At 37.8% G+C, this 24,954-nt stretch overlaps 1 protein-coding gene across 1 annotated transcript in view; it reads right to left on the reverse strand.

Annotated features, from left to right (window-relative positions):
* The window catches only part of LOC121525691 (atrial natriuretic peptide receptor 2), a 133,026-nt gene that overhangs the window by 68,802 nt on the left and 39,270 nt on the right, over positions 1-24,954 (reverse strand). The window contains exons 6-7 of the mRNA XM_041811800.1: positions 13,326-13,461; positions 9,628-9,712 (exon numbers count right to left, since the gene is read on the reverse strand). Coding sequence (XP_041667734.1) covers positions 9,628-9,712; positions 13,326-13,461 — 221 coding nt within the window. The remainder of the gene's footprint in view (positions 1-9,627; positions 9,713-13,325; positions 13,462-24,954) is intronic.

A 24,954-nucleotide genomic window follows, 5' to 3' on the forward strand; every position in this document is an offset into this window, starting at 1 on the left:
AGCTCAGTGGTTCCCAAAGCGGGCCATGGGCCCCCCTGGGGGGCACAGCATAATGACAGGGGGGCGATGCAAGGCTAAGCAACACCACTTCAGAATCAGCAATGCACAATATAATGGCAGTTAAAATGTTGTCCACATGTTGGATTGGAGGGGAAAAAGAGTACCCACTGCTAGTCAGGAGAGCCCTGACAACACTCTTCCCTTCTGCAACATTTAGTGTGAGATTCTGGTTTTCAGGGTTTTCTGCTGTTGCCTCAATCAAAAATTAAAACTCATGACTGTCATGTTAACAAGCAAATCCCCTTTAGTGATAAACCAAATCCACCAAATATCCCTGCACTGTATTTTTCCCTGAGCTACACAAAGCCTTGTTTCTCCTACTTGAAATAAAGGTACATGATTAAGACTTGTTCTGATGACTCATAGGTCTCTTCATCTGTAAAAAAAAAAAAAAAATAAGGATGATAAACATTATAATCCACCTCAAGTTTGACTCCCACACTCTTTATTTTTATCAGTCTCACTGTGAGCAGACCAAGATGTTCCTACCTTATAACCACTAAAACTGCTTCAAAACAGTAAATGTTGAGCCATTAAACTAAACGTAACTTGAACATGTCTATGTTATAAAAGAGTTCTTTCTTTAATCATCCTTTTTCTGTCAGTCACTTCTCTTTAAAACAAATATGGTTATATATGCAAATATTGCAAAAATAGCAGCAAGGAGGAATTGTCTTCTTATACTGAAGTCAGCAAATAATTAGAGTAAGTATTCATATCAACTGTGCTTATTTAGAGTGACTGTACTCTGAGGACTTATTATAGGGTTATTATGTACATTTAAAACTTTTCAGAAAGTAAAACATGGGTGAAAGTCTGGTCAGTCACTCAGGTTTTATGATGTGACCATCTGTTGTAGTTTAACCCAGTTTTGTTTTTTATTGCTTAAGGATGGTTTAGGTTAGTGTTAGTCATGTTATGACATGCTGGGTTCCCTTTCATTCTACTGTCACAATAACATTTTCTTGTTTGTCTTTCTTAAGTTTCAGTATTTTTCAGGCATTGAGCAGGGCTTTCCACAAGCACCACCTGGCAGCTAAACAGCTAACTTGTCACTTAATGGCTACTTTTTCCTATTGTCAGCTATATATCAAACAGATGGGACACCACTTTTCCTTTTACATGCTGTCAGGTCAGGTCAGGAACACCAGTCTGGCACTTTGCTGCCAAAAAACATCCGGACCTACCCGGCCCTATGTGAAAAAATAATTGTCACCTAAACTTAATAGCTGGTTGTGCCACCTTTGGCGCAACAATTGGAAGCAAACATTTGTGATAACTGGAGATGAGTCTTTCTCATCGCTCTGGAGGCATTTTACCCACTCCTATTTGCAGAATTGTTTTATCTAATTTAATTTGCCACATTGATTTAATTCCACACTCAGACTAAGCCACTGGTAAAGAGCAGAATTCATGGTTCCATCAAGTACAGAAAGTCATTCAGGTCCTGAAGCAGCAAAGCAGCCCTGGATCATCACACTATCACCACCACTGTGTTTGACTGTTGGTATGATGCTCTTTTTATAAAATGCTGTGTTAGTTTGATGCCAGATGTAGTGGGACACACACATTCAAACAAGCGAAGCTTTTGTCTCATGAGTCCACAGAATATTTTCCCAAAACTCTTGGGGACCATCAAGGTATTTGTGAGACAAGCCTTTGTGTTCTTTTTGGCCTGCAGGGGTTTGGCCTTATAACTGTCCCACGGATGCCACTTTTTGCAAGTCTCTTTCTTTTTGTCCAATCATGGACACTGACCTTATCCAAGTCAAGTGAGGCCTACAGGTCTTTAGATGTCGTTCTGGGTTCTTTAGTGATGAGTCGTCAATGTGCTCTTGGAGGAGCTTGCTACTCATGGCAAGGGTTACCACTGTTCCAAGTTTTCTCCATTTGTGGATAATGGCTCTATAATAATGTGGAGTTTATTGTATAGAGATCATTTTATAGTTACACATTTACATTTTGAAGCAACAAAACTATTTAAAATTGAATATTTTGTGTGATTTTTGTTTATTTTCAATCTAAAAGTAGCTGAGTGAAAAGCACAGAGATGGGCTAGAGAGGCCCCTTACGCAAAACAGAGTGGCTTAAATTCCCTTTAACAACCAGCTCGCTGTTTTATTCCTTGCACAATTATGTTGCCTTGTGCTGGCTATGATAACGTTTATTGCATGTTATCTTCAGTTTATTATTGCATGCCATTCCACACTTCAATGTTTAGGTTTGGCTGTGCTTCATAATTAAATAAGACAATATAACACTGCTGGCTGGGAATGCTTGCGTCTCCTTTGGTCCAGCCAGTGTAATTTTCAAAATGATGCAATATATAATTATGAGATCCATCACACATCCTGTTTTTCACTGATTACTTCACTGTCTCATTTGGGTGGCCAAATTTAAGTGGAAATGACTAGAAGCTTCTCCACAAAGGCAAACAACCTCCTTATTCCTGCCTCGTCTTACCAGTAATTAATCTCGTAATTTTCATGTCAGTCATATTTCTGACATGTTTTGAGAGTTTCAGTCTGACTGAAAAGCCTACAGCTCCACCGAACAAATGAGGCATTCCAGCAAATCAACACATCTGTGGAACATTTCAGAGGGGCTGCCGTTTCTTGACACTTAATGATTTAAAGCACAGACACTTTCAAAATAAAATTATCAGTCCTGAGTTATGAAAACCGGAGAGGAAATTCATTTTCAGCTTGAAACACATGAAAAACGAGAGGAGGCCACACATTCCAGCCCAATCTAAAAGGTGTAAAACACTTCCAGATGGCTGCAGGAAATTATTGCAGCGTCTGCACATCACTGCGTTTTAACCACCTCAGACGGCCCCAAAAGTGGCTCTTTATTTTCTTTGTGCCCCCTTTTTCACCAGGACGAACGGTGTTGTTGGACTTTCCAGAAATTTAGGGAATTCTGCTGCTTTTTATGTCCACAAACACTCTACTAGGTTGTGCTTACGTGCACCATTTTGAGGGCAGGAAACACCATTAAACCACCGATGCCTGCCAGCCCCATCCACCACCCCTGAAAAAAAAAAAAAAAAGGTATTTTTCTATTTAAGGAGCCTCGTTTAGAGACCTCTGGCAGCCAGAGGGGCAAAGTGTGGGGCTCCACACTGGGCCTATTGTTTCATAAGTCCCATATGTGAATACCTCTGCTGGACCAACCCCTCCATTAAAACAACAGAGCCTCTGCTGCTCTGCTCAACATCCCCTCACACTGCTGCTGCACACCAGACTCCAAGATCAACCAAGGGCTGCACACCACCTGGTTAAACCTGCGCAAAGCTGCTGCATGACATTCAACAGTTTCTGAGTGAGGAGGAAACCTTTCAATTTGGCTCTTGTACACTGCCTGAGCATGTCATCGGTGTGTGACTTCAACTTAAAATGGTATTTTCTTAAAAATGATGAAACTGTCTCCGCTGATGAAGTCATCTGCCTTGTCTCATACATTGATACTCCTAGAATTTTTCTAGGAATCTTGTTCTTGTTAGCAATAAAATTCAGCATTTTATGGTCTAATTACTTACTTATTTTTTGCAATGCAAAAGAAAAAACAAAGAAACAGACTATTTCAGATACTTCCAACTTTATTAAATTGAATATTCACTCAATTTTAACAACATGTACACTTGACACTGGCAAAAGGTGCAGTTGTAACATGTCAAGAGCAAATATCTATCCAAAAAGCCACAAATTTGTACATAAACTTCACCAATAATTTCCCCTTATTAGATTTTAATCCCATTTTCCCTTGCTATAAGAAATTGGACTTTTTTGAGTAAAAATTTTCAGAAAATGCATTAAAAATAAACATGTAAGCAGCAGCAAGTGTTTAAGTAATAGGAATGATCATATCTTTCTTTTTATTTCTTAAAATATATAAATTAAATATCATTACATGTACCAGTCTTACAAATTGCACCCCCCTATATGCATTTCAAGCGACCCCATCATAGAAAATCTTTTAAAAAATTACTACAAACAGTGACAGAACTCCAGAGTATTTTGAACTTTTAGTGGCGTTTTTGAAAGGGACTAAACATGGAGGCCTCAACAGCGAGATGATCTTTAAGAAAGCCGTGTGTTGCCCCTCTGTCCATCAGCATAGCTCCACTGGTGTCTGCAAAAATAAGACACAACTTGTCAGTCTCTGCAATCAAGCAGAGCAGTCACAGAAGAAGCTAAAACCTCTACTAGTGGTGTATTTTTCCTCAAAAATAAAGGTTTAGATTTACAGTTTCTTGGCCTTAGGGTGCATGGAGTCAAGTCAAAATCCAGTAAAAGGACAACATATTCAGCTTTCTAAATAACTTTCCACACATAAAACTGTCATGTATGTAAATGATGACTCTAAATATATTAGGTTAGGGCAGAGAGAAAAACTGTGGGTCAGGACCTAATATGTATCATAGACTTATCCCTGCTGGGATACCATACACAGGAATAGATACCATGAATCAGAAAAAAGTTGCACGAGTAAGAAAAAAGAAAAACAGGAGCATATTTTACAAAAACTTACTGGCAAAGAGTCCAGGAAAACTTGCTAGCTAGTTAGGAAACCATGCTGAGCTTGGTGAACTGTGAGCTGGAAAGAAAGAAAAACAATCGTAAATGTTTTCAGAATTAAAAGCAAACTCTGCATCTGATTAACTGACAGATAATAAATGAACTCAGATTCAGGATCAGTGGATTTACCTCGAGTGGACAGCTGCTCCTCTGTCTTTCTTCCACCATTCCTCTGATCAAAATCCACTGTGATTGGCTGGTGATTAACACTTGATTGTGTTAATAGTCAGTATTAGAAAAGTGATCAGATTACCAGATGTGATTTACATGTAAGTATGTTTTCACATTAAAACCAAATAAACTATCTAGTTAGTAAGTGCTTATCTTTGTAACACCTTGTCAGAAGTGTTGAAAAAGGGGGAAAAGACAAACATTGTTTTCCTTCCATTACATTAAGGATTTACCCCAGAGACTATCAAAGATTTTAGCACCCTTTCCAGCCACTTAGCTGGTAAGGGTGATTAAGTCATTGGATAATTAAATGGCTCATTCCAACACGCCATAAACTTTGAGACTGTGCCACTTGGGACGCTGTAACAATTTCATTGAATGTGTTTTTACAGCTGAATACTGTGCACACAGTTTTACCCATTAAGAATGAGGCAGGTAATTATTTTATCTAAATGATACTCAACTGAACAGGGGTGGTAATTAACCATAACACTTAACTTTTACAGTCACATCCAGTAAATTCCATTATTTTTAACTAAATGGATCTAGATAGCATATGCTCAGTGGAATTTCTAAGATGTTAATTATGATGCTATTCAGTTCATGTTTAAGGTAAGGTTCTGGCGCACTGTACACAACTTCCATCATGTTACATAATGGTCTGCGTCTGTTAGATCTGTTTTTGTTCTACCAGCATCATAGTCTCTACAAAATCAAAGCAATTCAACTTTTTAAATGTCAACAAAAAAGCTCATAAGAGCCCTCTCTACTCTTGTCACAGCGCTCTCAACAACCTCCATTCAACTACCACAAGTCTTCACTTCTTCCTCACTCACACAGCAGAATCAAGACATCTGATACCAATTTGTCAATCACAACAGATAAAGAGACACAATTGAGTTAATGTGGTTTTTAAGGACACATTTTCCAAGTTTACTGCTGCTGCTTGCACGGACAAGTATCTTTTGCATTGTGAGGCAACTTTCACAACCTAGCCATAGAGCTCAACAGTGCCCGTCTACTTTTTTGGCAGCGCTGGTTCAGAGGAAAATTTTGCCATTCAAACCCCCCTTAGGCATTCCGTAAAATCTCTAAAAACACTTTTAATGCATGAACCAAGCCAAACAGTTACCAGAGAAATCATGCCTATAAAACATTTGATTCTGTGCAAAATGGTGTTCAAAAACAGAGAATAAGGCAAAGGTACAAGACAATATGGGCTGTGAAAAGTTCCCCCAAATTTTGTAGTAGATTCCACTGGTTAAAAAAGTAATCCAGTGCTGAAGTCAGTATTGAAATCGGCAGAATAGACGCTAATCAGCGTACTTGACAAGCTAACTTGCAGTTGTATGATGATGCGCTTAAGTTGGCTGGGAAATTTTAGTGTTTAAAGAATGGGTATCAATATATCAATATATCAATTAAAATAACCTAGTAATTCAAAAGTGTATTTATTTATTAATATTTTAATCACCGAATAACTTTTGGAAGGAGGTTGCTGCATTATTAATAATTTAAATGTAATTTATTTAGCCTATTTATTTTAATACAATTTAATTTTTTAAAACTACATTTTATTTATTCGCTTCATTTACCGTACCAAAAATGTACTGAACCCTGACTTGAACACTGAGATACGTACCAAACCGAAATTTGTCTGTACCGTTACACCCCTACTGTGTACATATTCTACAGAAAGAGGAAGGCACTACTTATCCTACAGTCCACTGCGATTGATTTTATCTGTTGTAAATGATGGATTTTCAACCTTTCAAACCCTATAATTACCCCTTTTCTCCATGTAGCTTTATTGTAGTGGTATATTTGAAATGATAATACTGTGATATGTCCTAGTTTGAGTATTTATTGTTTCATACTGTGGTGGCATGTATAGTTGTCATCAACAGTTGACAGACTTTGTTTGGGGGCATGGTGGACATTTCTATGGTACCAAAGACCCCAACAATCAGAGACGTCGCTGTGACACTCACGGATTGTGAGTTTAGTAGTATTTTTTGTCAGAGATCACAAATAAACTTTGTTTTTAGAGATTGATAACTCGCAAACTTTTGTCTCCTACAGGAGCATATATTATCGCTTCACACCCAGGTAGCTTGTTGTAAGTCTAACGCTGATACTTCTGATAATATGGCGAATAATCAAATCCGCTTCGGAAAAAAGAGAATGGGATTTGTGCTTCCAGAACCACCCTGTTGAGCCCAATAGCAAATGCTAGGTGCTCTGACACTGAGGTCATGAGAAGTGTCAGAACAAAAAAAAAGCTTTTAATGGACACAAGTCCCAATTTATCACCAATATCTTTTGTTCTCTCTCCTCAGGATAGTTCCAAGGGCTCTAAGATTAAACATCATGATCATGATGATGCATTTCTTTAGTATTACAAATCCCCCAAAAAATCTTTGACAAGACGATCCAAAATCAGATCCTTTATGTTTCAGGAATTGCTAATAATTTGACTTTAAATGCCTGAAAACTAACATCCCATCCCTAACATCATGTCCAGATGCAGAAACCAAACTTTTCTACTGGCAAAACTGTTAAATCATTTTCAGAAGGAAGGAAAAGTTTAATTACTTCTATCATGGTTGAAGACGGGTCAAATAAAGATAGGTTTTTCAGCTAGGAGAATGGGAGCAATTCCTGTATTAAACGATGAAGTTTAACTTCTTGAAAGGAACTCTGCGCAATATGACATGTTGTCATTATAAGATTGGCATTAGTGTTAAATATATGGTACAAAGAATCACTCTACATTTCTACATTTTGGAGACAATTTATGAATATAATCTCATTTAGGCTGACATTTTTGTGCAGGTAACTCTATGTCGTGATGTCATATGTATATGGCTGCAACAATGCAGCCATTTCACATCACTACCCAGAGTGCACTGCACAAAAACATTTGCATGTTACATTTGCATCAATAGTGTGTTTCTTTGCACAGCTTACATGAACAAGATGCAAATCTCAGTCTAATAAAGTCATTATGTCTTAACCTAACGTCATTAGGTCCAAAATGTAAAAGAAAATGTAAGTATTACTGAAGTTAGGCATACACTGCAATTTTTGACTCAACTTTGGAGTCTCAACAAAGTTTCCAATATTGGGCCAGATTTGTATCCAGCTCACTATCGGCTGATCTCGCCCAATCAGGTAGATTTTAGAAATTTTCATCTCAAAAGGCATGTCTGTCTTGTCTATGAAGAATACGTGAGTGAGAGACACGTTCTAATTTAGCTTGCATGCTACAGAAAAATGGGTATTGATAACTAGAATATTGACTACAGATAGTGATGTAATGTTGATAAAGAAAATAAAAATGCCTTAATGTGCGGCTGATAACTAAGCGAGTCACTCAGATATGGTCTGTGAGGAAAACTCCATCCTCCGTTCTTCACTGCATGCCTGCTCAAATGCATGTACGTATTTATGCCTGAGTTAAATGGAGAGGGATGAATAGCTAGCTGGTACACAAACAATTCATTTGTGTCCAACCATTTTGCCTGTACTGAACAGGGTAAAACACCCAAGGAGAGCAGCAATAGAAGTTTATGAGAAAATCTAGATTTTCATTTCAAAATCTGATCTACTGCCCCCGCTTGATACTTGATACTGCCTGGCCTTGCAGACTCAGATACCAAGTAATCTCAGTGTCCAAACCACACCAAACTGTGACCACTTAATTGTAACTAGTCTAACGTTGATAACTGCTGCCATTACTCATAAAATGCTGAAATATTTCCCATTCAGCAAGCTGTAGTTTGGTTATTACCCTTTTCATATGTAGTGTGACTCCTCTGATGTGTGTTATTCATATTATTTTAATCAAAAAAGCATCTGTATGGTTTTATTTTGAATGTTTCAGCCTTAACTTGACTGATGGAAAAGGTGTAGTGGGAGATATGGTCTTTTCTTTATCCTACACCCTTTTCAAAACTCATGCTGACATGGCTATTTGCAACACTTGCCTATTCATTTATGTTTTTTGAAAGATATTTTGAATAAATAAATAATTTATATGAGATAAAATTGAGAACTCCTTGCTCTACCACTTTGTTTCACAAGCCTAACAAGCATATTTACAAGTGTTCGATCCTGTTTGATCCTGGAGTCATGCTTGAGCAAAACTGATGCAATATGGAAGACCAAGAACTCTGTATTTTGAAAAGCAGCACCGGTAACAAGGCTGTTGTACCGAGGGAAATAGATTCTTACACAAAGATGACTTCATAGATAAAACATTTTGGCTGTGCAAGTTTGACGGGACGTACTTTTTCATTGTGAGAAAAAGCCTTATTCCAAATTTGTAAACCTGGTTTTTCCATTGTTGTCACCACAGCTTATAAACAAACATGCAATCCTTTGAGAGAAGCATTTTAAAGACCTTTACTGATATTTTTCCCTCTGACATCATTGTTGTGTGAATTATCTAAATTGGTGGCGATTAGCTTAAATCCAGTCAAAGAAAACAGAGTTAATGACAACACTAACGATCATTAAGTGCGAAGGCAGTAGGGGTTGTTTGGGGGGCCAGAATATGAGCTCACTTGGCAGCTTAAGACTCCACCACTGCTTTAAGACCATCACCTGCTGAGCTGTTGCTGTGGAAACAATCGTGTAAATACCATACTGGCACCTATAGCAACTCGACCCTTAAATCCTTTTTCAAACACCTCTGGCTTCTTCTCTTTTTCTTTCTTTCTTTCTTTGAGTGATAAAAAAAATCAATATTTGCATTCGTGCAGTTTGTACAGCACCAAGACAGGAAGCATCATGTCGATTCAGTCAAGCTCACCTGTAAATGAGGAAACTGGAGATTCCAAAAATGATGAGCGCTAAGCCAGATCCTACAGCAACGATACCCAGGACAGGCAGATGACCTGGAAACAGAGGAAGGATCCAGTCACTTTCTCTCATATGTTCAACAGATGTCCACATTCATATCTCTGAGGAGAAAAAAAGGCTCTGTGCAGAAAGAAACGCAGCTGTGACTTCCTGATGTACAGCTGCACGGCTTTAGCAATCTGTCAGCCACAAACACCGGCAACAATTAAGCACAATTATACAGCTCTGACATTCCAAGTATATAATTAAAACCCTAATTGAGACTAATGATGCATCCTGCTATAAATCAGAGAATAAGCTGTTGCTCATCCTTTCAGGATACGTCATTTCAGACGACAACAGTAAATAACGTCAACAGTTTCAAGGTTTTTTTAAGTACTCTGTTAATACGTAGCTTTAAAAGTTCCAGAAAAGTACTATAAAACTTATGGGTAATATGAAAACAGAATGCAATGATTTGCAAATCTCATAAACCCATATTTTATTCACTATAGAACATAAACAACATATCAGATGTTGAAACTGAGACATTTTACCATTCCAAGAAAAATATGAGTTCACTTTAAATTTGATGGCAGCAACACATCTCAAAAAGTAAGGACAAGGCCATGTTAAGCATAGTGTAGCATTCCTTCTACTTTTAAAGGCAGTCTGTAAGCATCTGGGAAGTGAGGTAACCAAATACTTAAGCTTTATGAGAGGAATGTTGTCCCATTCTTGTCTGATGCAGGATTCTAGCTGCTCAACAGTCCTGAGTCTTCATTGGCAGATTTTTGTTCTGTGATTTTTTATGTGTTTCTTTACTGGTGAAAGGTCTGGACTGCAGGTAGGCAAACTCAACTCAACTCAACCTGGACTCTTCTACTGTGAAGCCATGCTGTTGTGATGGATGTGGTCTGTGGTTTAGCTTTGTCCTGCTGATATGCAAGGCCTTCCTGAAAAGATATGTTTTCCGTATGGGAGTATATGGTGCTCTGAAACCCCTATACTGTATATTTATCAGCATTGAAAGTGTCTTTCCAGATGTATAAACTGCCCACACCAAAAGCACTAATGCATCCCTGTACCATCAGAGAAGCAGACTTTTGAACTGTGCACTGATAACAAGCTGGATGGTCCTTCTTCTTTTTAGTCAGCCGGTAGCGACGCCCCTGGTTTCCAAAAACAATTTCAAATTTAACATTTTGATTCATCTGACCACAGAACAGCTTTCCCTTTTGCTTCAGTTCATTTCAAATGAGCTGTGGCCCAGAGAAGACGGTGACATTTCAGGGTCACATTTGCATATGTTATCTTTTTCATGATACAGCTTAAACTTCCATTTGTGGATGGTACCACAAACTGTGTTGAAGGACTATGATTTCTGGAAGTATTCCTAAAGAGTTCCTATACTTAATCGTGCATGATTTGATGCAGTGCCACTTGTGGGCCCAAAGATTGTGACAATCCAATATTGATCTTCAGCCTTGTCCCTTGCACACAGAGATTTCTCAAGATTCTCCTAATCTTTTCTTGATATTATGTATTGGAGAGGTTTGGATATTCAGGGTCTTCATATGTCTAGTAGCATTTTTTTCTGAAACTGTTCCATACTTTTAAGACACAGAAAGACCGTTCCTCTCTAAATGCTCCTTTAATACCCAGACATGTTACTGACCTGCCAGTTAACCCAATTAGTTCCAAAATGCTCCTTCAGCCATTTTTCATTGGTACCAATCACTTTTCCAGCCTTTTGTTGCCCCGTCAATACTTTTTTGAGATGTTTCTATGTCATCAAATTCAAAATGAGCAAATATTTTCATGAAATGGTAAAATGTCTCAGTTTCAATGTCTGACATGTTGATTATGTTCTGTTGTGAATAAAATATGTGTGTGTGAGATTTTTAAATCATTGCATTCTGTTTTGATTTACATTTTACACTCTTTTGGAATTGGAGTTGTGCAAATTTCATATATTTTCTTTAAGGTACTCTTAGGATCTCTGAACTTAAAACTTTCCAAATTTTCAGGGTGACCTGGCTCTTTAAACTTTAACAGAATACATGTTACCACTGTTTCACTTCAAATGTTTCTTGTAAGCCCCTAAATACAAGGGTCAAGTGAAGTCCTGTGAGCTAATGTGTAAATCTAGAAGAACATTTTCAGGTAAGTTCACTGCCAACAACCAGGTGTGGGGGAAGATGTTTCTGACACAAAACCAGTGAAGTAGCCTTTTTCCCTTTTCTGCTTGCCAGTATGTGATTTTCCACACATTAACTGATGCTGTGAATGAGTGGCATTGATGTTAAGTCAAAGTACCAGACACTGGTACTTCATCCACTATTTCTGCATCTTCTTATTACCACAAGAGATCTCACGCCCTCCTGTCTGACAGGGCAAGTCTCCTGCTGGGAGGTGCATTTTGAACAAACAACCAGTGCTGAGAAATTTCTGTCGACTTTAAGACAAGCATATGTTAAAAAGGCATCTCTGCCTTGAAAAACATTTAAGTGCACCCTTTGGCAACAGAGTTTTATCTTCATACTTCCGAGTCTCCTACTCAGGGTCACAGATTGAAAAACCTCTCGATTTGTTCACCCATTTGCTGGCATAAGCATGTTCATTAATCCCTCTTATGAACCTACGCATATTGCATATTAAGACAAATAGGTCTTTGGTGCTTGTGCTTTTCTTACTGCTAACATGTTCAATATGATCAACAAAAGGAGCAGGTCAATACTTTAGGACAATGCTTGATTGATGTCATTCTAAGAAAGAGTACTACAATGCTGGTTTCACGACTTTCTATAGCAAAAAGACAGCAGGAAAGAAACAAGGCTGCTGTTTTTAATTTTCTATTGATTTTGTTTTTCAGTTCCTCCTATTTACTCACTGACCCCCATCGCTAAGCAAACTTGTACCACTCTATAGCGAATAATATTTCATCCTCATCCACTTCTTTGCTCTACGGCTGAGACACTGTCATCATTGTGCTTTTTGTGTCTGTTGGTTAACTTGAATTTTCAATACTTAATTCCAGAAAATACATTAGCAGTGCTGACGCCAACTATAGGGAAGGTTTCAGCCAGGCTCTTAACTCCCAAAATTCTTTGCAGATTGCTTTAAATTTATTGCACCCCCACTTATCATCCCTCCTTAACACCAAAATACATTAAAACTGTTGTTGTTTCCTCCCAGATTTATCATTGGTGACATTTCCCTTGGGAAACTGTCGCTCTGTGGATACAATTAAATAATTTCCAGAACTTTAACTCTCCTTTTTAGAGTTAGAGTTGGGATGAAACTAACAGAAACAAGACATTTATCATCACCATGTCGATGAAAATATCATAGGCTCTGTACTGATGAAGCAATAACATATTATTTATGTGTTGTGATATCCATGTAACGAGATTTAATCTTTCTTAGGAGGAGAAAATTGGCAATTAAATGAGGAATAATTTACTTGTCCACAATGTCCTGCATTAACTCCTTTGCCTTCTTATCTTTTCCTGCAATTTCCTGAAGTCCGTGCGTCCATCGGTCAACCTAATGTTGTTTGTTTGGAAATACTTCACTTCTGATACAAGCTTTACAATTTTTTTAAAGGAGTAGAGTATGAGGAAAGGGCTAAGTGTTGTTATGATAGATAGGGCAGAGTTGTCATACCATCGTTGCAGGAGGGGTCATCTGTGGAAAAAACACAGGGGGGGTTATCCAGCGGTGGACCCCCACTTGGCCAGTGGATCTTCTCTGTCTGGGACCAAATGATGTCTTTAGTTGTCCCATTGTAGTACGCAACAAGCTGGAACACAGAGAAGGAGGCTTGGTTAAGTGGATGAAAACCCACAGTATGTTGGTGTTAATATTTCTTTGACAAAATTTTACTTCTCCTGTGTAAATACAGTATTTACTAACTGGCTTATATTTGATACCTATTACATTCTAATTGCTATATTTTGCTCTTTATATACTATATATAATACTTTTTTATATCTCATTCAACAATAGCCTCCATAGTGTCAGTATAAGAGATATTTTGCTGTTTTGTTTTGTTCATTGACAAAAAGAAAGAACTTAATATTAACATATAGGTAGTACCGACATTATACCAGCATATTTATGTTATTAATTTTCTCCTAAAAGGTTTCATTTACAAATGCAGGAAGTGAAATCTGTCCTTGGGAATTGTTTTCCAGTATATAAAATATGTCTACAGCATTTACAAAAACGTTTGTGATTAAAATAAGTTGAAATATCATTTGTACATCTGCTACTCTCCCAACTGGTAACAAAAAAGGGACTACTTTAATCCCTTTAATGCTTTACCTCCACTGGATTCCTTGCTATTAAAGGATCATATTTATCATGTCGCCAATCTCTGAACAGACTAGCACCACTTTACCTAGCTTAACTTTTCTACATTCATGTTCAAGCTATAGAAGTAAGGCCAACAACCAGTTAAAAACAGCTGAGCGTTTCAAACATTTGAACATTTGCAATCATTACAGAATAATCATTTCTTCTGTTTAATATTACTTTTACTGTTAACTTTATGATTTATTTTATCCTGTTTGATTTGATGGTTGGTTTTGCATATATTTTAGGATGTACACTTGGTTAAATGTTAAACCTGTATGACTTTTTTTTAAAAAGATTTATTTTTGGCCTTTATTAGATAGGACAGTGGATAGAGTCGGAAACAGGGAGGAGAGCGGGGAGAGACATGCAGTAAATAGTGCCACAGGCCAGATTTGAACCCGGGTCGCCTGCGTATATGGCATGCACCTTAACCACTCGACTACCGGCGGGCCAACCTGTATGACTTTTAACACTGATCAGCATGTCACTCTGCTCAATGCATTCTTCTCAAAACATTGCTGTAAACATTGTTTTTAGAAGCTTCCTACTGAGTCAAACTCTGCTGTGATTGGCTGGATTTTATCAGCATCCAAACTTTAGGCCTAAAGTCATCAATAAAGCATTTTTCGAACTAGGCGTGGGTGTGGATATATCCTGGCTTTTGCCACTTGAAATGTTTAAAATTACAAAATGCGACCATCGAGTATAAATTATTCCTCTGCGCATGCACATTTTTGTATCAGCAGAGGTGAAAAAAAGCTTGGGAGAATGGAGGACATAAACAGACCGTCAAAGCGGCTTATTGGTGTTAGAAGATGGATGAGCAACAGCACTGGATCTGTCATCTGACAGTGGATCAAATTTAAAAAAGGAAGACGTTGAACAAAATGTGGTAACCTGTAAATATTTCACAAGATTATGCAGAGATTGTGATGGCAGTATCACAATAAAGCCATGCCCCCAGTGAGTGTTGACATTCACCCCAAAGTATGATTGGACTGGGCGCACATTTTTTTTTTTTTTTTACTGAAAAATCCCGGACAGAGTCGTACACGTCAGAGAGAAGGTGGCCCAGCAGCTAACAAATGTAACCCAATTCTCCACAACTACGGAGCATTATCTCAGCCTTACAGTTCATAACATCGACAACTAGGAGTTAAAAAGTTTGTGCCTCCCAACGAGATTTTTCTTGATGATCTCACAGGAGAGCTTTCTGCACAAGGTCTGCTCTCAAGTCATGAACTTATCAGAGACGCCTTCAGCATGCATCAGCATAGAAAACAGGACTAGTGTGATCAAAGCTGTGAGCCTGAATGGGTGGGTGAGTCTTCAGTGTTTTAGCCTTTGTCGCCATTTTGGTGGCAATTTGGCAATTTTATTATTAACCTCAAGTAGAGAGTGATGGTAAAATAAGAAAAATATTCCACTCTCCTGTCAGCTTTCATTCAAACACGCAAACATTATACCGAGATACCACTACAGTAATGGTGGCTCTTCAGCTTCCAGTTTGCTGACATCTAGATAAGGAAGACGCTGACCATTCTGAGGTCTCTGGGCATTTTTTCACCAGAACCAAGTTAGCATATGTTGTCATGTAGACACAACACAGGTGGGAAACAGCTCCTAAACATTTCACAAACATCCTGAGTAGCTTTTGTGTTTTTGTTCACTTTATTTTGACGGTACAGCTTCATGAGCAGCATCTGTTATCCTGCTGTGAAACTCGACTCCTGTGTTTCTAACTGGCTGAAGGAGTTTTTATGTGTTCAACCTCTGCTCCAAGCATGTCGCGTCCTCTCTGCTAAAACCTTGAGGGACATCACCCCCACAGAGGGTCATCAAAACAATGCAGGATGACAGGGGTAAAGGGGCTGGGGGGTGCGATGTCTGAAATAGCCACAGTATACTTTTAGGGGCTGTTTACTGCCCTGCACTGCAGAATGACATCCAACAACAGTTCACTTCTTTGTGTGTTCTTTCCTATATCTCTAATGCCTTTACATCTGCACAAAGAAATGAGGAAATACGCTTCTTTTGAATGCACTGGAGTTATTTTTTTTTGTTTGTGAAAACATGGTTGTGCATATTTACCAGTAAATAAAACACAAATGTCCCACTGCAAACCTGGAAGGATGCCATTGTTTGAAATGGAAAAGTATGGATTAGAAATAAAGCAGAACATCACCTGTTGATTAAAGCTGTTGGGAAAAGATTAACTTAAGCAAAAGTCTGAAGGACGCTACATTGAAGCTAATTTTTAGGGCCTGTGTCCATGCTCCTCTTTTGTCTATCAGTGCTATTATTTTAAGTCATAAATGTGTGTTATGTTTATGTCAAGAGAAGTATTTCTTTAAACCCGAAGTTGTTCTGTTGTTCCAATTCAGTCTTTTATTGTAACTAAAGCAAAGCTAAATGAACAGCAATGAAAGAGTTAAATGAATGAGGAGGTGTTTTGATTTTAGCAATAAAAATATTATTATTTGAGACTGCTGAAAAACAAAAAAAAGAAAAGTGATTGGAAGAGTTTAGAATAGCTAAATAACAATAATAATAATAATAATAAGGAAAACATCTTATTTTTAAAAGTTTATGTACTATTTTGAAATTAAAGTTGCTGATTGTTTTCAGCTATATGAATTTCCTGAAGCTAAAATCATACTGTGATGTTTTTCACCAGACAGCTGTCTACTCAGGGTCAACAGGCTGTATGAATCAAGCGATGAAAAGCCGGGTATAAATGAGACCAGGAAGTCCCGCTGACTGCCTCTGAGGACCGCTGTGAAAATCTCACTGAAGTCACATCCAGCTAACCCACTTCTGCGACCCTCAGAGAAGAAAACACAGAGGAGCAGTTCACAGCCGTGTTTGCAGAGCAAAACATGCACAAATATTTTCAACGGACTGGGAGGGAAATTTGAGGTTTTATGCATCTTATCATTAGAGAAGTTAAAAACCCCAAAATATGTTCCACGTACTAATATCCATTTGTTTCGCAGCATCGGCAACCAAATCCAAACAAAAGCAGTGGTTTAAAATTAAACATTTAGAAACATGAAATGAAGCAGCCTTGTATGTATTAGTCCTTTCTTGTGCTAACAGCTAAACTAAACTGAAAACACTTTATCAAGAAGTTCCAAAACAAATTGGCAGAAATGTTGTTGTCCGACTTCGGATATCACCACTAGCTTGGGGGAAAATGTGCCTTGTATTTATTCTAAAAGTTAAACATGCACATTTAAGAAATGCCCAGAGCTGTGAAATGTTTCTGCATTTAAACTTACAACTAGTTAGCCCCTTGCAGTCTTGTTAGCAAGGTCAACAGGAACTAGGTCCATAAGTAAAGCTGGTATGTGAATGTTGTCAAGGAGTGCAGCAGAGTCAGACATACTTCTGCCATGTATCCCCCAGGGCTGGTATACTGGTCCAAGGGCAGAAGATCCTAAATGAGCTTTAACCCTAGCTTGACTTAACAAGGCATATTAACATTCTGACTGTGTTAGCCATCAGCTTAGCCATGGGGTGGCCTACAGGGTTTAAGCCATGCAAGTTGTCACCAGTGCCCTATAGTTTCCAGTCCAAATTATGTAATGTAACTTTAATAAGCTTTATTTTGGGAAGCCAAGAGTGGAAATTACAGATCTTCATGAAATTTGTTTTATGGTTTCAAATGGTATTGTTTGGAAACAATCAGATGCTAAAATAATGCTGTTTCTGAGGAATTATTCTTGTTTGGTGAAGTTTTCACCCACCAACACCCAAAAAGTATAGATTTTGACATTTCAGATCTTGGCTTGAAACTTTTACATGTAAGTGCATGATAGAGATATAAAAGATCAAGCAGCATGACCTTGGACCCTGTTGGTTTGGGGTAACGCCTTGTTTCCACATATGTATGGTTACAGAGCTAAGTCAACAGGAAGTCCATTCATTTTTATGGGAATCTACGTGATGTCTGACCTACTTGAAAAACTTATCCCCCGGTAATCTTTTCATCTGGTATGTGCCGTGAGTACCCTTAAAAAACTGAACTTTGTGGTAGATTTCGGAGAGATTGTATGGCAGTGAGCTAGCTGACCACAACGAGTCACATTTATCAGCTTGATATAATACGTAGTCAGAATAATCATATTGATCGAAATTTATCAGGATTTATCAGTGAATATGAAGTATTTTAAAATCATTTTGATGGTGTCAGATATAAATGAACATTTAAGTGAAAAGTTAGGACTGGCTGATTAGATTCAAAACAGGTTATTTAAGTTATAAACAAACATTTGAATACTTAATAAGTTAGCTTAGCTCGTTCAGCCATTCATATATATTCCTATATGAAATATACTGTATTCTGCTTTCCTGTTTGGCCAACCTCTTCAATTATTTCTTCATATGCAATATTAGTCCTGTCTTATATCTGTAATTCCAATAAATCCAGACTCCAAGCTGCTTGATGGCGAAAACCTGGACAACATTTTCCTCTCGCCAATGGCTACAGGTCGTTTATTAGCTTTAAATCAATCCATAAAAAAAAGTGCAGTTCTTTGCGTTTGGCACTAGGAGACATCGTCAGTATATTTACAGATTATCGAACATCAGTCACATACAGTTGCAAAAAAAGCATGTGAACTCTCTGGGATTTCTTGGATTTCTGTATAAATTGGTCATAAAATGTGTTCTGATCTTCATCTAAGTCACAACAATATACAAACACAGTCTGCTTAAACCAATACCACACAAAAAATGATATGTTTTCATGTTTTTATTGAACAAACCATGTAAACATTCACAGTGCAGGGTGGAAAAAGTATGTGAACCCCTAGGCTAATGACTTCTCCAAGAGCTAATTGGAGCCAGGAGTCTGCCAACCTGGAGTCCAATCAATGTGATGAGATTGGATGTGTTGGTTAAAGCTGCCCTGCCCTATAAAAAACACACACCAGTTTTGAGTTTGCTGTTCTCAAGAAGCATTGCCTGATGTGAACCATGCCTGGCACAAAAGAGCTCTCAGAAGACCTATGATCAAGAATTGTTGACTTGCATGAAGCTGGAAAGGGTAGCTGGAAAGTATCTCTAAAAGCCTTGATGTTCATGTTTCCACGGTAAGACAGACTGTCTACAAATGGAGAAAGTTCAGCAGTGTTGCTCCACTCCCTAGGCATGGTCATCCTGTAAAGATGACTGCAAGAGCACAGCACAGAATGCTCAATGAGGTGAAGAAGAATCCAGAGTCTCAGCTAAAGACTTACAAAAATCTCTGGCACATGCTAACATTTGTGTTGACAAATCTACAATAAGTAAAACATTAAACAAGAATGAGTTCATGGGAGGACACCACGGAGGAAGCCACTGCTGTCCAAAAAAAACATTGCTGCACGTTTGAAGTGTGCAAAAGAGCACCTGGATGTTCCACAGCACTACTGGCAAAATATTCTGTGGGCAGATGAAAACATAAGTTGAGTTGTTTGGAAGGAACACACAACGCTATGTGTGGAGAAAAAAAGGCACAGCACACCAACATCAAAACCTCATCCCAACTGTGAATTATGGTGGAGGGGCCATCATGGTTTGGGGCTGCTTTGCTGCCTCAGGGCCTGGATGGATTGTTGTCATTGACGGAAAAATGAATTCCCAAGTTTATCAAGACATTTTGCAGGAAAACTTAAGACCATCTGTCCACCAACTGTAGCTCAACAGAGGATGGGTGATGCAACAGGACAACGACCCAAAGCATAGAAGTAAATCAACAACAGAATGGCTTCAACAGAAGAATACGCCTTCTGGAGTGGCCCAGTCAGAGTCCTGACCTCAACTTGATTGAGATGCTGTGGCATGACCTCAAGAGAGCCATTCACACCAGACATCGCAAGAACATTGCTGAACTGAAACAGTTTTGTAAAGAGGAATGGTCCAAAATTCCTCCTGACCGTCGTGCAGGTCTGATCTGCAACTACAGGAAACATTTGGTTGGGGTTATTGCTGCCAAAGGAGGGTCAACCAGTTATTAAATCCAAAGGTTAACATACTTTTTCCACCCTGCATTGTGAATGTTTACATGATTTTTTCAATAAAAACATGAAAACATATCATTTTTTGTGCAGTATTTGTTTAAGCAGACTGTGTTTGTCTATTGTTGTGACTTAGATGAAGATCAGAACACATTTTATGACCAATTTATGCAGAAATCCAAGAAATCCCAAAGGGTTCACATACTTTTTCTTGCAACTGTATGTATGTGGGAATGAGGCGTAAGCCCTGGATGTTTGTTCCTTCTGGCTCTGCGTCTGATGTTACCTACGTTAGCTTTAAGGCTCCACATTTAGAGCATTCTGTACTTAGAAATATTTTCGATCTTATTTCTGCATGTTCTCTTAAAGCTTACAGACACAGACCAAACCTTGCAATACCACCAATAATCGTGGGGGCAGTGTTGAGCAACAAAGCCAAGAGTTGAAGCCAGGGCAGCAAAACATAACAGAGAAGAATCAACTGAAAATGGCTGAAGACTACTGAAACTTTCTGAAGAAATGCCACCTAAAGCGGGGTATACACATAAGGATTTTCTAAATCTTAAGAGATTTTTTTATCTGTTAGAGACCCCACACATGAAGATAAAAAAATCAGGCATTGAACAGCTTTGATCGTGCTAGGTGTGGTGTGTTATTATTTACACCTGCTTCCTTGTTCCTCAGTCAGCTCGCTTCTTGAACAGGCATTGAACAGCTTTGATCGTACTGTGTGTGGTGTGCTCAACACGCAACATGGATGAGGACACACAAGAGGAGGGAATGATGGTGTTCTTGGGACTATTTTTAATGGAAAAATCCCAAACTAAAAAAAAAAAACTTTCTGATGCTTCAGCAGGTCAGCCATGCTTGTTTTTATTTACGCCTACTTCCTTGTTCCTCAGTCAGCTCGCTTCTTGATTGGCTACATTCCATTCCACGTCCCAATTCAAGGCGTCATGACTCGGGAGTCGTCGGCTTTCCCCACACACACGGAGATTTTTGGTCGTAAATATTGAACAAGTTTAATATTTACGATCTTCGGCCCCGACCATTTTTGGAGCCGATTATTGGGACAAATTCACTCTTAACACACCTTAGACCACAGGATAATCTTATAGGATAATCTTATTAGACATAAGATAATGGGGCGTTTGCAGTCCTTGGTCGGGAAGGGGGAAAATCGGGACAAAAACAGCCTGATAATCATTATGTGTGTACCCCGCTTAATGCTGTGGGAGTTGTTAGAAATTGCAAACGTATATGATGTCAGCTCACCTGGCCAGAAACCTAGAGACCTTTGACTAACAACATAAAAAAACATTTCAAAGTGCTTTTCACCAATGATACTCTAAATCAAGGTTGTCAAACTCAATCACAGCAGGGGCCGGATTCTGTATTCAGGTCTAACCTGAGGGCGTAACAGGGTCAACTTTTTATCCATAAACTCTCAACCTCATTTCACCAGTAATAAAATATGAAAAAAACTTAGCACTGATTATAAATGATTTTCAAATTTAAAACAAATTAAAAAGATCATTTTAAAGGTTCAAAATCTGAGAAAAGTAAATTTATTAGTCCAAAAAGGTCAAAACTTGAAATTGAAATGAAAAAATAATGTTTTTAAAAGGCAAATATATTTGAAAGAAAGTAAAAATCAGGAAATTAAAAGGTCAAAATATGATTCAAATATTTTAATTTAGTGGCTTTGAGTAGGGGTGGGTAAAAATATCGATTAATCGATTGCATCGCGATATTTCCTCCCCCAATTCAATATCGATTCAGAAAATCCTCTGAATCGATTCACCTCCTGGCCAGTGGGGGTCACTGTGCGTGTGATTCGCATTGTATGGACGAAGGCCGCACTAGACCAAACAACAACAACCAACCATAACCACGTTATGTGAGGTTTATCACAATTTCCAAGAGGACAGAAATAGTCTTTAAGTTTACATGCACTTTACTTTTTCAGCATTTATACAGAACTGTCATGTTTTTTACTTTTGTAATCCATCTGCACAACTAAGTTATTATTTTGCAAATTTTTATTTTCAGATGTTTTATTGCTCAAAAATGTGAGGTGACTTACCAAATATGTTCACATGGGCATGAAAATAATTATTAAAAAATTGTCAACAGGTTATTTGTGTATTTCTACTTCTTACTGAATCGACATTGAAGCACTTAAATCAATATCAAATCAAATCGATATAGTATCGAATTGCAACCTAAAGAATCGAAATCAAATTGAATCGTGAGGTTCTTAACAATGCCCAGCCCTAGCTTTGAGGTCAAACTATGCAATTATGAAGTCAAAGTTAGGAGTTGAAAATATGAGATGAAATACAAAATAATTTGTTAAAAAAGTCAAAATATGACTTAAAATGTAAAATTATGAATCTAGAAGTTCAAAATATTATATAAGAAGTCAAAATTATGAGTTGAAATTCCCAAAGTACGAAATCCTACGTTTAAGTCCTAATTGTGAGATGCAAAATTGAAAATTTGAACTCAAAACACAAATTAACTTCTTCTCCCATATTCCTGACTTTTTATCTAATTATTTTACTCCTTTTTTTTTCAAATTGTGTGACTTAACAAGGATAGCATCATCAAGGATAAGTTTAAATTTTTATACCTATAAGAAAATCTGCAGACCTCATACTGATGGGCCAGTTAAAACAGAAATATGATATAATCTTGCAGGCCAGATTTAACTGTTCCACAGGCCACATTTGGCCCCAGGGCCTTGAGTTCGATACCCCTGCTCTAAACTGATTCCTGACTGGAACAGACAAACAGAAACAACAACATGATGTTGTAAGACAACCCCACCATTTCTCATTTACTTTTAATCTAACAGTGTTTAACAATCTATTTTTTTATGTGTGATTACTTTTTTAAAGTAAATCGGGTTATTTTGGGAGTTGTTTACGGTAAAAGAACAGTATTCCACTCAAGTTCCCAGTAGTAAACAAAGTGGGCACAATGTGGTCAATGATAAGAGTCCTAATCCCTTTGTGTTTAGGATTAAATTTCCTTCATATTTCATTTAAAAGGTATCAGCACCAGCATTTAAAAACTTGAAAGAATAAGAAGGCTATCATGTCAGCTCTAAAACAATTAAAAAATACTGAAGAAAAACAGCTTCCTTTAGTCCCTCCTCATTTTCTTATCAGCACAGTCCATGCCCAACAAAAAATGTCCTCGTGCCAAATCTGCTTACAAACCACAGCAGCGAGATCTGTCTGTGCCTGCATGCATTGTTCCTGTATCTGTCACTGCACTCTGGGGCATTTAGGCAAATCCAATCCAATTAGGTGTTATCACAGATGCTGGTTCAACCAACCAACCTGTGCTTTAGCTCTCTTATAAGAAAAATAACATCTTCAGACAATTAAAAGTTCAGGTTAATCTTAAGTTATAGCTCTTGTTTGTCACTTAGTGGTTATTTGTGTCTTTGGGTGTCAGTTTAAATCTTACTATGGTCCTGCATTTTTGTAGTTTTGCAGGATTTAGAATTTTGATACAATAATAGTGAATATCGAACTATATTAATACCTGTTTAGATACAACAGCAACAAAAAATGGCAGATGCACAATCTTGGATTTGTGCTGTTTTCTGATATTCCAATATACAAACTCATTGGAGCCTAGTCATGCACTGTGACTGATACTGACATACAGTGCTGTGAAAAAGAATTACCCCCTGACTGACTTGAAACGAGTTTTTCCCATTGCTGTAGAGGAATTTGGCCCACTCTTTTTTGCAGAATTGTTTTTATTCAGCAACACTGGAGGGTTTTTCAGCATAAACGGCCTGTTTAAGCTAATGCCACAGCATCTCTATCAGATCTAAGTCCAGAATTTGACGAGGCCACTTAGTCCATGGGCCAGACCCCAAAATTTCAGATATCGGTACCACTCAAGGTGGCAAAGGTTTGTAATCATTTTTGAAAAGGTCCATGTCTCTAGTTTATATTTTGGTGTGATAGACTTTCCTGAGTGGTAGCTGAGTCATAGTTATCAGCTGATGAAGTCATCCACCCCTACTGAAAACTGCCATTTTGACGCTTGTGCATTTTCTGCTTCAGGCTCATGTTAAGGACATTTGTCAGTGTTTTGGATAATGTGTTTGGTATCATTTTAAAGGGGACAATCTAAGCTTCATTTGAACCCAATTATAATTCTTTCTGAGGTAACAGCAGCTTTTCAAACAGTCACTGATACACATTTTTTCACAATTTTTGCCTAAATTGTTTTCCATCTTTTAGGTTTGTGACAACTAGGAACATCATGGACACAAAACTCAGACACTGGAATATTCACATGGATGTAAGGATTCAGGAAATGCATCGTACACCCATATTATTTCATTGTGAGCTGTTATTGTGAGCCATAAATTAGACCAATGCCAGGGGGAATTCTCTCAAATATATGCTCCTAGTCCAGGTAGATGGTGATTGGTATGTGAGACAGCTGAGAGAAATCAGTGTCATTTGTACTAATATACTTTGGTTTGGGTAATTTTGTATTTTAAAAACTTTTTTTTTTCCTTGTTTCATAAAAAAATAACTGAAAATAACCAAAAAAATATAACAATAAACAGAGAATTATTGTAATTAAACATAAAGAATAATTAATCGTCCAAGCCAGTTTTTTAATTGTTCATGTTACTGGAAAGCAGTGCTGTATTTGAGAAATTGGAGGAGTGAAAGTTAGCACCACCGACATGTCCACATCAGTACAGTATGAATAACTTTATTTTTCTCGATGTCAGACATACTAGTTTGCATTTTTTTTAACAATCTGCAGACTATTTAACATGAACACTCCTAGCGTAATCCAAGGGCCTGATTTACTAAGATCCCACTTAAGGAATACTAAATTGGGTGTGCATGCCAATGTTACCAATGTACACTGTTCTCAGTGGTCAA

This window comes from Cheilinus undulatus, linkage group 17 (assembly GCF_018320785.1).
Source record: "Cheilinus undulatus linkage group 17, ASM1832078v1, whole genome shotgun sequence".
In the NCBI taxonomy this organism is placed as follows: Eukaryota; Metazoa; Chordata; class Actinopteri; order Labriformes; family Labridae; genus Cheilinus; species Cheilinus undulatus.